The sequence below is a fragment of the Anneissia japonica genome, unplaced genomic scaffold (genome assembly GCF_011630105.1).
Source record: "Anneissia japonica isolate Jap-2015-1 unplaced genomic scaffold, ASM1163010v1 scaffold287748_len1686314_cov196, whole genome shotgun sequence".
NCBI lineage: Eukaryota > Metazoa > Echinodermata > Crinoidea > Comatulida > Comatulidae > Anneissia > Anneissia japonica.
In genome coordinates, this window is record NW_022727190.1 from 561,161 (window position 1) to 576,993 (window position 15,833).

Genomic DNA, 15,833 nt, shown 5'->3' on the forward strand with positions numbered 1-15,833 from the left:
CATTACTATACTACCTTTGAAAGCAGTTATTTTTTTCGCCACATACCATTTGTGTACGTGTTACATGTGACAGCTACACTTCAAGTATCAACATAATTTATATTGCAAAATATATGTTGTATTATGTTACCAAATGATATTGGTAATGGAGTTATAACATGCTTCCTGACAAGTCACAAATGACTAGAAAATGCTCATAGCTACAGTACTCCTACTAATTAATAACCTACTGTATTTATTCAAATAAACGCCCCCAGACGTTTATTGTTGAGGAGGTTCTAGAGGGGGTATTTATTCAAAGCAGGGCGTTTATTCAAATAAATACGGTATATCAATATTAAAAAGTCTAATTGTTGTGGAAAATTTAAAAAAAAAAAAAATTTCTTTTGGATAATCCCAGTAATAATACTATGCATTGTCTTTCATTTTATCAATGCATACAAAAATATAATTAGTGTGAAACCATGAGTTAGTAGCAGTAACGTGTATTATAATATTTTACAGCTTGTGTTTTAACAAAATGGTTCAATTGTGTCCGGTAAGACAACACTAACTTACTGAAATGACTCGTCGCTTTTAGAAATGAACCTTAAATCAATAAAGAAGTAGTTGATTAGAGGCTTTAATACTGGCATGGTCTAAAGGAGGTTTGTCTGTGCCAGTTATGCCAACCACATATTGATTTTTCTGTACTTAATTACTTTATTAAAACCATGTACTTAGATAAAGGAATATATATTCCTGGATATTGCTTAGACTACTACTAGTAATACTGGTGCACACGCATGAATAGCATGTTAAGGTATATCCCACTGTTTGCTTTTATTTTCAAAGATTGACAAACACCTAACCTTTCATTGCGCTAAGTGCATAAACTTAGTGTGCTACATTTTTTCAAAATAATGCATTATTTAACCCATCAGAAATAATGGTACAGTCCTAAATATGAGCCTATCTGTCAGGCTGAAGTTACCGCTCTGAATGCATCAAGTACCGGATTCTTTCCATCACGGATACACTACAAATACACATCAAATGGATTTTGTTCTCAATACCATAATTTATTAAATTTATTTCTAATAATTCTAAATTTTTTGGCTGATCTGCAGTCAACCAGCATAATTAATCATTTGAAGTCCTTGCTTTGGCACAGATCATGATAGCATTTACAGTTTTAACGGAATCAATTTTTTTTTGGTAATTTTAACAACCGACCTATAGCTCCAATCCACACTTTCAATCCAAAATTACAGTAAAATAGAAAGGTAAATCATAATGAGAACAAAAAAGCATTTTCATACGTCTCCACTGTAATTAATTCAACCTTCATCGTACTGTATGGTACATCAGACAAAGCCTTATTAAATGGAAATTGATCAGCTAAAGTCAGGGAGGAGTCTTTTATGAGGTCATAATTAATTAATATTACAAAAATAGCTATGAATTATTAATTGCAATTAATATGTTGGACATTTGATTCACTTATTTTAGATTTTACAAGTTTGTTGCTTTTATTTTCAAATAGTCTGTCACCATACAAGATTTAAATGAAGCGTATCCACTTTAAAAAAAATGTTTTTTTGATGAATTAAAATTTTGTGGAAGTCTACAGTATATACTGTAGCTTGGTTTTGTAATTAAATGTATCCCTCATGTACATCCTATAAACAATGTTACTAGGATCTCAGAAAACACTTTCCGTTACTTGAAACCTGATAAATACCGATTGAAATAGGCTGTATGTCTACAATTATTTATCTCAACGATGTACTGTAGTTTTATACCGGTTATTCATTGCTTGTATTTCCCACGCACAATTAAAATCAGTGACATCTGTAAAGTGCTGTCAGTTACTGTAAGTGCAACACATGCATTTGTCATTTTAATATTGCATGGCTTTCAAAGCTGAGCTCAATACCACCAATTATAAGGCAACTAAATTTGTGTTAGTTTCTTAAGTTACATTCACAAAAACCCATTTGAAAAAAAAGATGTAGAGTAGCCCCCATTCCATTTCCCCTCCACCCTTTCTTTTTCTTACTGAAAGCATATACCGGTACTACATTGGATATCTAAAGCACATATGACCTGTGCATTAATCATAAGTAACAAGCTCAATTTTATTATCATCATACGATTCTTTCATCTGAAACACCTCTCATCTTTCATTAGAATCGGTGCAGTATAAAATTATTCATCGACCTCAATTGCCCAATAAAAGAGCCGCAATGACAAGCGCAATCGAGTTTCTGTCTCTAATATCTGCTTAATTTATTAACTGTATGAAAAATTATAATAAAGGATTGCAAACATCAACTAGGAAGATCAATTCATTAAAAAGCATTAAGATCTAGATTCTATAAAGGCAAAATGGAGGTCACAATGCATTCTACGAAGCCAACCACTATGAACATTTTAAAATAAGGTTTCCTCCTGACAATTAATTGTAAATAGAATGCAATGCCAAGAATGTTGTAAGATTGTCATGAGATATGATGTCATTAATGAGCATGATTCATAATTATATTTTACTCAACAAAATGTTACCAGTAATTGTTATTATTTGGCAACAAAGACAAATCTTCAGCACCTCTCAATCCAACTAGCTGATCTGAAGAAGGTGTCACTGTACTCATTTCATTTTTATTCTACTGTAAATATGTACTTTCTTGTGTAGGAATTTACTCAGGTACTGCCTAAAGGACAATATACTTCTAACTTATAATTGCTATCCATTATAAATAGACTAAAATCACAAAAACAACCAAATATAAAAGCCTCCCGAAATCATATACTGTACCCTTGGTATTGTTATTGTTTCATCAAGAATAAATATGTCAAAAGCACTTAAATGCATTACAGGAGTAAATAGCATTCTAAATGGGTAAACAGTTCATCCTAAATGGATAAACAATCAATTCCATGGGGTAGTTCATCTTAAGAAGTAAACAGGTCGTCTACTTCGTGAATACTTACCTGGATAAACTGACTAATTGCCTATTCTTTCATTTCAAAAAGAAAAGAATTCTTCTAAAGGGGTAAACAGTTTACTTACCTGCCAACATTTGAATATCAAAAATAGGAACACTATTCTTTGGTGCCATGCCCCCACCCCAAACAATTTGTAAGATGGTAATTATATCCTGTACAGTCACTTTAAAAAAAAAAGAAGAGTTTTAATTTCAAATATACTATTTATTTACTTCAAAACCAACACAAATATTGAAGTTACATTTTAATCAGTAGGCCTACAGTCTTTACCATGAAGGGCATAGTATTTGCTTGTTTCGCTGATCTCATGACATCATTATTTAGCCTACAGTAGACGAATGACACTTAATATCTCTGTTCAACATTGCCAGCTTGTGTGTCATTAAAGCACTTAAAGTTTCTGTTGTTATGCTAGTTCGATGCTTAGTCTTGTTTTTTGCAACAATAGAGAAAAATCTCACAGTCACTATTGCTTTGAAATATTACCATGGTTCTCCGAGTATAGTCCCACCTCGGGTATAATCCCACCCCCGACTTTACGCCCAACTTCACGTACAAGAATGTCCTCGGGTAAGGTCCCAGGGTATAAATTGGGTGAGAAGGGCCTAGGCCGGTAAATTTAACAAATGCTCACAAAAATAAAGAAATTGTCTCTGAATTCCGCCAACTTGAAACTCTTCCAATTGCTTACAACAGACATTGGTCGCCGTGGAGTTGAATACAAAGCCCATCCTTGTAAATTCTTTTGTTGTTTACTGTTGCTAAAAATAAACAGCTCGCTAACTGCGGCTAAAAACAGACAATGCCGCAGTCCGTCCCTAAAGAGACCCACCCAGTGGGCTGATCGGATTGTTAATTCACAACGTAAAGACTTGCATGTTTCACAGCTGCAGCTAAAAATAGATAATACAGTGGTTCATCCCTAAAGAGACCCACCCAGTTGGCTGATCAGATCGTTAATTCGCTGCTAAAAATAATTTGTTACATCATGCAAGAAAGCAAGTTTAGGCAAAGGCCGGCCTAGCACAATGTAAAACCAAGATATGGCCTAGCTAGCTAGGCACCTAGGCCTACCCAACTACAATTAATGTGTTCTCTTACTTTGATGCTCGAGTGAAGACTGATTTCTTTGCCGGAATATTGTTTTTGATAGGCTATTGAATCGTAGGGCAATTGTTGAAATACATCTGCCACCTTGCAAAAACGATCGTCATTTTCGTTCTGTTCATGCACAAGGGAATCCCCGGTTATAAACCCACCCCCTAAAATCGGGCCAATTTTGCATTCATGGGAGGGGGAGGTGGGATTATACCCGGGGAACTACAGACTAATATTCCCTTCACCACACTGGCAAGTAGTGGATACTTCTTACAATGTAATTCTTTTTTATTTTTTTATTTTTTTTATTTTTTTTGAAATTCTAAATATAGGGACGTCCCGATTTTTTGGTGTTTTTGACATCGGAAATTGGGACGATCCCCATTAAATCGGGAAGGTTGGCAGGTCTGAGTTTATTCCAAAGAATGAACAGTTTATCCCAAGGGAAAACAATATTTATTCAAATGTTAAAACATTTATTCTAAGGGATGAACAATTCATTAAAGGATTATACAATCCATCCCAATTACCAAGGGGAGGACAGTTTATTCCAAAGGTAAAAGCATTCGCTACAAGGCGTAAATATTAAACCAGAGAACTACTCAAAGGTAGGTACAAACACTAGAATACGTGGACGAACTATCAATCACTCGGCTGATGGTACAGTATAATTTATCCACCAGTGGTACAGGAGATACACCATCATTACATTAGGCTTCCAAAGCAAAAGTTGCTTTGTAGGTGTATGTACTGATGTAACCTCTCCGTTTCAACAGTTTCGTTATACTTTATCAATCATATGAAATGACTTGCCAATAGCATAGCAAGCTTTTTTACCAACATCTGTCTATCAAGTTAGTTATGTTCTAATTTGAGGGATTTGCTGGGGATTTAACCCATTGTCTTGTAAATTTTATTTGTACGAGGATTAGAAAATCCAAACCACTTAAGAAGGATTAACCATTCATTTTATGGAGTTTACATCAAACAGCAAAAAAAAAAAAAAAAAAAAAAAAAACTACCACTAAAGAGGCCAAATAAATACAATAAAGCAAAAAAAAATAATTAAAAACTACAAAATAGCTATAGCAGTAGATACTGTATATTTAAAACATACAGAACTATAATATAACCCCAAGACTTGACTATTTTAATTTTTTTTCAATATGATTATATGTTATTTGTTGGGTTTCAAATGTTGGTCATAATGACTTTGTATCCTTTTGGGGGTCCCAGGTCATTTCATGTTGGAATAAATACCCTGTATGAAAATTATATTAGGACTATCTGTAAAATATTTTTGTTAATTTTACTAATAGATTTCATCATATCATCAAAGACTACAATTCTAATTAAGTTTTTCTAGTGTTATAAATAAAAGGAATTAAGGCTGAACACTTTTTTTTCTGCTAACAACCACCTCACTTTCAGAAGATTGATCTCAAGAAAAACAAAAAGAATCAAATTATCTTTCTCTTTGCTATTATCCATCATATTAGGTATTAATAACAAATAACTTAGGTAAGACCATCTATATAAACACTTGTGGACTTGTTCATGACATTTAAATCATTCATTAATGTTTAAGTCACGTGGTTTACAGTTATACGATACAAATGGCAAATTGCTGTGGCATTTGAAATCTTCCTGTAGAGTGATAAATAGACACATACAGTACTGCAACTAAAATCCGGTACAGTACACAGCCGTGATGCAAAATTTTAATCTTTGCTTAAGACAAAAATAACATGATTCTTTAAAGTTTCAGCAACAAGGTCAAGGGAGCGAGGCTGTATATTAAAAATTGTCTACAAAAATATGAAACAAGAAAACGAAGATTGTAAAATGTAATGTAAATTGTCTTCCCAATTAGTCACCTGGGGTGGCGGAGCTCAGTGCAGTGTCTACCAAGATCGCTACCCCGGGAAACAATCCTTAGTACTCTTTTTGGAAGAGTTTTTATCCCTCACCTCTCCGAAAGAGAGGTGAAGGGTATTGCAATAGTGCGTGTCTGTGTGTCGTGCTGTTTGTGTGTGTGTGTCTGTCATGCCGTTTGTATGGTACATGTGTCCGGGCACTCAAAACTCAATAACTTTACTGGACCGATTTACTTCAAAATTTTCACATTGATAATATTACTTGGATCTCAGTCCTCCTCGAATTTGGCGCAAATCTAATTAGGATGCAGATTTTAGAACGTTATTTATATATTTTTAACCCGCAACTGACAGAGCCAACTCGACTGAGTTGTTAGGCTAGGCTGAGCAGACTCAAGCGGATCGACCGCGGGCCGACTCGAGCAGATCAACCATGTGTCAAATTTTGGCCAGCGGACCAAAGCAGTCCGGACGGCGTGCAAACTTGCCAAATTTGTGAGCTTGCCACGTGAGGCATATGATGCCAGGGCTCATTTGGCAGACACAGCGGATTAACTACTGGCCATTGTTTTTCAGTACATAAATGGCGCATCAGGGCAAGGGTTTGTAATCTCATATTATCATTATTTATGCACACAGGACCAACATCTTAACATCATATCTGACACATAAGCAGCCAACAAACCAACCAGCCAATCAATTAACACTGGTTGGTTCGTTGGTTTTAAAATATCATCTAAATGTTCCTTGGGTACAGTATAATATTCCCATAAACTATCTTATAACAAACCTTGTTTACACGTTGTAAAAGCCATCCAGTCTTTGTATGACACTGATGAGATGTAAGATACGAGAGAATCACGGTTGAACCATTGCATGAACATTTATTACAACATGCTGATGCTTTATTCTGACCATAAAATACCATCCTGCTATATCTGTAATCTAACTCCCCAACACTTCATCCATTTACACAGCAAAATTATTCAATTCTCCATTATGACATATTTTTTGGAAAAAATCTATAAAGATCTAGGTTTTCAATTACAGTGGACTGTAAAAAAACAAAGGTGGCAATATGTAATGAAGCAGGATGTATGTCATAATAAACTGGAAACATTTGATCAGAGCAACCAGAATAGTCAGTTAATGGACTACAAGCTTGCTATGTAAAAGTCAACCAGAGTATTTTAAGTGTCTCATTTCGCGAAATCAACTTTAAATTGGGTTTAAGACTGTTAAGCAAATAAAATTGTATAGTAGTAATCTGCACTTTCTCGAAAATTGGTAATACAATCCACAGCTGAGGTTGAATAAGATACAATGACGCAAAAATCCAATTTTATAATTCTAGAGTATACGATTTGAAATGTACACAATATGATACACATAGTTCAAACTCAAAGCAATTCCAAAAATTGTTTTTCTGGAATTATTTCCTGTGCCTAAATCCTATTTTATGGTTGCTCCGTAAAGTGGATGAGTCGATAGACAGACAGTTATGCCGGGTTGATGGGTCTGTCAAGTGTTCTAGATGACGACAGATGGAGGATCATGTAGCTGTACTTTGCGCAATTCAAACATGCTCTGCTAATGACTTGGTTTGGAGTTTGTGGACGCATTTACAGTATTTTAATTTAATTCATTGGGGTTATTTAGGTACATGTGGTGTAATGTATACTCATCTTAGCACTCTGAAAAGTAAAATCCTCTCAACAAGATCAACAGAAACCAGATGCTAGACTAGGAACATTCCATTACATATCATGGGGCAAAAAATGAATGAGCAGTACTAGACCAATAATAAAACACTGGAAATTTTAGTACTGCATTTAAAGTCGAATATATTTGATATACACTAGCTTTTGAGTACAAAGCTCTTTAGCAGGTAAAATCATGGGGCATATGGGACACAAATTATTTTTTTAGATAGATTGCAGCAAAATTTTTACTATTCTTGTCTTTGTTATTATAAGAAAAGGCTATAAAACTGATACAAACAATTTCTTTACATCAGAGAATGTTTTAGAGTAACTTTTGAAGACAACATCACTATTACCTCTTATGAAACTATAATTACTAGATTCGGGATGTTCCAATCAACAGTACATCCAAGTAAATATTTCCAGGATATTTCTAGTACAGGATACGGAAAATTGACATGGAAGGAGGGACCCAATACTGTCTGAAGAGTATGGAAATAGCTGATTACTGGAATATTAAAATTAAAGATAAATACACTGGTGACTAACACAGAATAGCAAGCAAGTAGGAAATGGGCCAATTGCTTTTCGGTGATTGACTTTTGACTGCCAACGAATTCACAAATTGCTCACATCATGTAATTTTCAAACATTTGGCAGGAAACTGTCCGAGTGTCTTTTTGCGAATTCTTCTTATTCATCAAGTTTTTCAAGTATAAAACACATCACATCTAATTTTCCATGTAAATTTGATGTGGCAGATGCAACACTAATATCTGAACTTATTCACAAATACTTACTGACTGCTACATACTGTACACAGTACAGTAGATTGTATGCTTGTATAAATCCATTAGAATTTCTATCTACACTTGTTATTACTGCTTATAGGGCTAAATTAAAAACTCAACATTGGACATCAATATTATGTATTCAAAAAAATACATACTAAAGTAGCTAGCCACTTGGATCGCAGCTGTAGATTGGTAACACAGTACTTGCCATCAAATCTCACAATTGCGAGTACCGTAGGTCTTAATGAGCCTATGCATACAGTAAACGACAGAAATAGGATGCTGCACATGTGGCCAGTCTAATCGAGGATACATTCTGTGAAAAGTTCAGCGATGCAGGGTACTGTATGTATACTAAATCATCATGTGTTTTCTTAGATAGAGTGATTACATTTGGTAACTAATCGAAATCCTTGCGCCTAAATAACATTTTAAAAAAACAAATAAAATTAGCACAACTTTCACACGCTTATCATGTTATTATATGAATACTGCAGTGTTATATCTAAGGGCAAAGAATTCATGTTGAAGCACTCTCCAGCAGAATACAATTGTTGGACATTTAATCCAGTGTGATTGAAGAGATTGATGGTACGCTAAATGCTCATTCACTTCCATTCATTGATACTCTAAATACCCGGAGCTAGACAGGTGGTGCAGCAGTGGCTTCTTATTCACTCTAATTTCTAAGCAACATCTTCTTAAAATAGTAAACGATCACTTCTCGTTTTCCCAGGCAGAATTTGATGTGGCAGATGTAACCCTACTACCTAAACTGTTCAGAAATAATGACACCACACAATAGTGAATTCTTATTGCTTTTAATTAGTCACAGAGTTGCATACCCTTGTTATTACTAATTAGCATGCTAATCAAATGTCTACATTTCACATTGTGTGTTCCATATTTTGCTTTCTAGATGGGATATTAACACATATTTCTCCTTATTAAAATTCTTCTATAGTCTTTATAATAATATCTAATGGGTAAAAAGCAACTCCATAGAACACTAAATATAGAGTTAAATAGCTTAATGGTTCAGATGGTTGCCTTAAGTCCCAGGGTCCTATGTTCTATTCCTGTGAAACAAGATTTTTTTCCTCAGGACCAAAAATAAATCTACTGAACAGGTTACCCATTATATGAGAAAATTAATAATAAATTATTATTATTATTAAAAATTAATCCATGAACAATGATCAAAGAGAATGTTGTAATTTTGATTTCTTAACATTCATTCTATAAATACCTTGACAGATGGTAGCGTCATCTCACCACCATTGCTCAAATCTCACTAATTAATCCAGAAATGTCCAGCATGGGGGATAATCTATCTAATTCTACTAAACCCATCTGATATTCCGTCATTCGCCACTAGGCTTCACTAGATGCTGAGTTCTAGTTCTTGGCAGCCTAGTGATCACACAACATCACGCCCAATTCAATCACTATGTTTTGCATCTGCTCTTGTCTGTTAAATACTAACATCTGACAGCCAGGCTAAAGATGTGGAAATGTACATTAAATCAAATATTTTGAATAGGCATTTCGTCTGACAAATACTATAAGAATATCTGGTAATATACAGTGTGTACATTATGTATAGGTACTTACTGTATGGTCAATAACCTAAAAATGTTAAAGGTGTGAAAATATGTCTAAAAAAAAACAACAGAATCAAACTACTGTACCACTCAAATAACAAAATAAATTGATTAATTAAAATAGAATCAATATTTTTGCTTTATTTTTTTACAAATTAATAATAACTTTGAAAACCTGCAAGATCTTTTGAAAACTTGACTGCACTAAAGTGAAAAAAAAACAGAAGAAAATAACTAATATTTGAATGAAAATAGTAGTTATAAATTATATATCTATAAAAACAATTTTTCTATTAGTTGTATAAAATGTATATTAAACAGTCAGATTCTTCTGGTGAATTAGGCAGTGTACTGGGAGACAATCCATTTCAGAGAGTGTACTAAATTCTCTAACATGTATGTTGACCATGCTGCATGCATTCATAAATGTCTAATTTGCAACAACCAACATTTTTACAGATTTAATACTGATAATATCTGATATTAGTTATATATTTATTTAATTTGTATATGAACAATTCTAAATTTTAAGTAATTTTTAAAGGTTATTTTTTAATATTTAACTACACAGATCTTTAACTCAACAATTGATTAAATATATGAAAAAAACAATTAGATTAGATGAGTCATGTTAATAGCTAGGGCACATTCATACAATAAGAATGTTGTATCCCTATATTTTGAATTCGCATCAGTAAATCAATAACAAATCATGGCCAAAGGCCAACTGGCATGCATGCCACTGAACAATTAATATACTAAAAGTAGACCTTCTATGGCCAGCAATTAAAATAAATCACATTGAAAATTATAAACCTGAACAGTAGTGTAAATATAATTTCTAAATCTGTGTCATAAATGCAAGAGGTCACAACCCTATAATGGGAGTTGCCTCTGATTTTAAAATGTTCCCCTTGAGTATGTAGTTGTTTTTAACATGTTACTACTAACAATGATCGCAAATATTTCCTTTTCTCGTGCAAACATTTCCACTGCACGTCAATTTAAATTGATGTTTCCCACAAAGTTGTAGATAGTGTAAACCTGCTAATTTTGATGTCCTCATAATACTATTCATCTAAATTTCAGAGAGGTATGGGAGACACTTCCTGACTTAATACAAAAAGCATTGAATAGAAATTTAGATATTTCATAACTAAGAATTAGTTTAAAATGTTCGTAATTATAGCCTGCAAACTGCAATTGCACGAGATAACAAAGATCTTATAAACACAAGATAGCGTTCCCCGCAATATCTGCATGCAAATTCTGTAATAACGCAGTGTACGGTGCCCTCTTGCAAAAATGAAAACTTTTGAACTTTGCCTGCTTTGACCATGGCGTACATCGCACAAATTTACCTTTACGCGTAACAATTAGAAGTGTTGATTTACAATTAAGGAACAAATAAGGAATAATAACATACTTGGTAACAAACTTTGGCCGTAACACGAACACCTTATCTCAGATCTATGGCAACAACTAGGACGCCCTCTCCCAAAAATGATTACTTTCTGCTGCCAAATCAACGCCTCTATTTGTTACGTGTAAATCACAGAGAATGCTATCTTGTGTTTATAAGATCTTTGCGAGATAATCAATAATTATAGAGGGCATCCTCACTTCTACTCAGTGGCAGTGCTAACAGAGGTACAGGCATACTGGAACCTAATCGGGAGACAGGGGCTTAGCCAGAAAAACGAAATAGGAAATCTAAAATAGAAGCCAGTGGGCGTGGCCCAGAGCAGATGGGCGGGCCACACCCCTCTCAAACATAAGAAAATCAATAGAAAATTATGATATTTAGAGGGCATTTACAGGGGTTTAAATGTTGGAACTTTGTCTTCAAAGGAATACAGTAGTGTTGAATTAGATATAACAAAGATATTTCAGTTATAGAGATAGAATGCGCACGGCTATGGTTACTCACATGTTTTTAGGCTATGCAGATGCATCTTCATATCTCGCCTAGTCTAGTGTAAATTCTACTCTAGGTCCCCCGAAACGAGAGACAGGCATAGACCTACTGTATTTGTTGACTAATAAAATTTAACTTGTGATGCTGTCACGGTAAAAGTGGCCATCCTAAATAATTGTTGGCCGTCTTCTGGACGGCCAACAAAGCCTATGTCTAATACTGATTTGGAATAAGCATGTTTAGAGTGCCATTCATGGGCATCTGAGGTGCTTATTTTAAAAATTTGCCAACCATGATAGAGCTGAGGTGGGTGCACACTTTTTTACTTTCCTTGTAAAGGAATCCCCGAAGTCGCCACTACTTCTACTTATACACTTGATAGCGCAGTGGTATTGTATGTCGAACATAATGTTAACAGCACTTGCATAAACCTGGTGTTTTGAAGAATGTATGATTTTTATTGATTTTTTGTACATTTCAACCAGTATAATTTCAAAATATATTCAGATCATCATCATAAATCAAATTGCAGCAATCTCATATAAAAGTCTCTATTTCACTGAATATGGCAACAATCCAAAAGATGCCTGGAGAATATTAATAATAACCTAGCTACGTAACAAGTGGCTTTGAAAACCGATTTAAGCCGACCGCCAAAAAGTTCTACGTAACCAATTATTTTTATGATCCTTATTATTACTAGATTCATAATTCTTATCACCATCACTATCATCATCATCTTTATTATTCTGTAGTCATCATCATGTTTATGGCGTAGCTCTATTCCCTGACAGCATCACTGTCTGTGCAGCGCACGGTAGCAGAGCTGTGGGGCTAGTCCATAGTGGAAACTACAGGAGCCCAGCATGTTGGCGGTGTGCAACCAAGGTGATAGTGATGCTGTTTACGTTAATGGAACTAGTCGTCCATGTCAATAAGTTTTAAAATAAATAATTAAAATTTAAATTAAAGTTTTGAGTTAAGTGTAGTTTAAGCTTTGAAGTGTGCCATGAGTATCTTTACAGCATTATCATCATCATCATTGCCAGTAGCAACCAGTCAGGCCACTATACTAAAAGCTGTCCATTTGTCCTAAGCCACACTCATCCAATTTCCACAAACCACTTGATGAAATGGGTCCCTGCAAGGTCTCCTTGAATTAATGAATCAATTAGGTAATGTCAGAGCAACTACTGTACACCTTGGAGTAATATAGCAAGAATATTGTTTTTCAAGCAAAAACAAAATTCCTTTTCCTCATGTATTTACTTATAGTACTGTATGTTCATGTTCAAGCTTTTGTCTATAGGGAAGGCTTACTTCATTTTCTATGTGTACTCATGCAAGAGACATTTAATGTAATGTATTTTCAGCGAAGTCATTTCTTGAAATCAGTCCAAAGGCAGCTTTTGAAGTTTGTGGCAGAGGACAGAATAGATCTCCCCTTAGGATACCGACTGACTGACAATGATACGCTATTAGTCGCATTTCATGAATCTATTGTATTTTGTTGGGTCAGACAAAGTGCACTGGACAGGGATCCTTTTATGCTATTAACCATCAAAAGGCCTCTAGCTAGTCAGTTCAAATTTCATGCTAAAATACATAAAGCGAGAATGCTAGGTTGTTCCTATCACTTTGGATTCAATTAAGGTTACAAGCATTCATTTCAACATAATGCTTTGCAGCTTTTTTTTCACTCTCATACTGTACTGTCAATAATAATGTTTGTGACTCTTCGTACCTTCATTTATTATTGTGCAGTTAATGAATTGCTGTCAATAATATCGTTAATTATCAAAACAATTTCATTGTGAGTATGCATTGCATGTATACAAATAAAATTCTTTTTCCAATTCTAGAGCGAGCCAGTTCAAAATAAGAAGAAGGATTCTAGACTAGGTTTAAACATTATCCAACAATTAAGACCATAAAAACTCAAAACAAAAAAAAATAATGTCCAAATTGCAAATTTTGCAACAAATAAGAATATATATCATAAATACTTATAAAACACTTAGAATACAAGCACAAGAAATGAAAAGAATTAGCCAACTAGCACAATGCATAGTTTATTCAATTTTCAGGGAAATATAGAGTATGCTGAAAATTGTATGCCAACATTCTTTTGCTTTACTACATTATTTTTATTTTGTGCGTGAATTGAAATTGACATAGAAAACATTTTAAAAAAATAATGAAATGGGATGGTTTTACTACAGTACGTAGGGTTTTTTTTTTTATATCGTCTTAAGTTTTAATTTTATTCAAATTTTTTAAAAATTATTTTGAAATTTTGGCTGACCTTGATGTTCTTTAATCAATTTTCTCTCAATTACAATTGATCTTTGTAGATGTTTTGTAGACTTATCAATTTCTTGGTTCTTTTCTTTTGCCTGATTCGTAATTTTTATACCAAGAAAATTGAAACTTTGTTATATACTGAGCTAAAATGAGTCAAAGACCTTTTTAAACCATTGCTATCTAATGAAGAAGTATCATACATACTGTATTTCTAATCAATGTTCGAAACATACCGTAAGTCAAATTTTTAATCATGTGACTGTGTAAGAACGAGCATTTTAATAATTGAATGCACTTTAGTTCGTGACAGCTAAAGGTATTAAATTAAGATTGGATTTATACTGCTATATCTCAAGTATCATTTTCTCAGCCAATAATCTATTGTTGTAAAACTACTCCCTTTTGTAAAATGGCATAATATTTTAAGATCTTCACAAGGATAATTCAATTCTCAAACAAAAATGGTGTAAACAGCTCACTTCTCAGATTTGCAATTTAACCATGGAGGCAGAATTCTATCAGGATCGTCATTTATTTACGATAAACACACATCCACGTGATAACATGCTTGTGATGATAAATCCATTTTGAAGACTTAATGTCTTATTCATAACATTAATAATTAATTCTATTTCTGAGTTAGTTTTTGTCAATTGTGAGGAATGACAAAGCAAGAATTATTTTATCAACATGTACTGTAATATTTTTAACAAGAAATATTTCCTATAAAAAAACGAGGCAACATCTTTACCTGATTCAATTTGTTTATACAGGTAATTCCAAGTTTATCCTATGTGTAAATTTGTTACATTATTTAAGTTTCTTGTTTCAATAAACAAATCTCTAAATGTATTTTCTTATAGATCAATAAATATTATAGGGTTTAAATTATTGAAGGTATGACATAATTTGCTTTTTTTTTTGGCTATGTGTAATGTAGGGTGTTGTGAAGTATCCGAGTGGAGATCTGGGAATAAATTCAAACAATTTTGTTATTTGGAAGTAGCAGGCATGGTCAGGATAGAGTTCTGGTGTAGACTGAAAACTACTGAGCCAAACTGCATTTTTACCATTATTGTTATTAATAATAATACGTAGGTACGACAAGAGCCAAATAAAGTTTTGTTTGCAATACTTTAATTGCAATTCTCCCTGACGAGCCCTGATGAACTGTAAAGATAGCAAAAATAGAGGCTTTTCGACCCGAGCTCATAATTTTCCATCCATAACCTGATCGTTTTGGCTGAGTTGGGCATGCTCAATTGTTGCATCTAAAGATTTTTCCCATTTTTATTTCATACCCTCTTCGCAGCCACTGTTTGGTTCCTCAGACGATTTTTTGGTAACATACCCTCTTCGCAGATGGTATTTGGTTCCTGAGACGTCTTTTTGGTAACTGCGCATGCTCAACATGGCTCGACGTCACTTACTCAGTGCATATGCTCACTGGCTGTCTAGCATTTCCGGGCGTATGCTCACTGTGTTTTTATAGATAATTCACAGACGTTGTTTGATAACTGTGCATGCGCATTGCTTAATTCGGA

General features: G+C 33.9%; 1 protein-coding gene across 5 annotated transcripts in view; it reads right to left on the reverse strand.

The window, feature by feature from the left end:
* LOC117113551 (liprin-alpha-1-like) overlaps positions 1 to 9,748 on the reverse strand; it is a 57,050-nt gene extending 47,302 nt beyond the window's left edge. For 4 of the 5 annotated variants that reach the window (XM_033256914.1, XM_033256913.1, XM_033256912.1 and 1 more), the window contains exon 1: positions 6,757 to 6,909. In XM_033256914.1, the coding sequence (XP_033112805.1) occupies positions 6,757 to 6,894 (138 nt within the window). In that variant the 5' untranslated portion in view covers positions 6,895 to 6,909. Of the gene's footprint in view, positions 1 to 6,756; positions 6,910 to 9,712 lie in introns of those variants that run through there. The other variant, XM_033256915.1, reaches the window with a different exon arrangement.
* Positions 9,749 to 15,833: the final 6,085 nt, after the last annotated feature.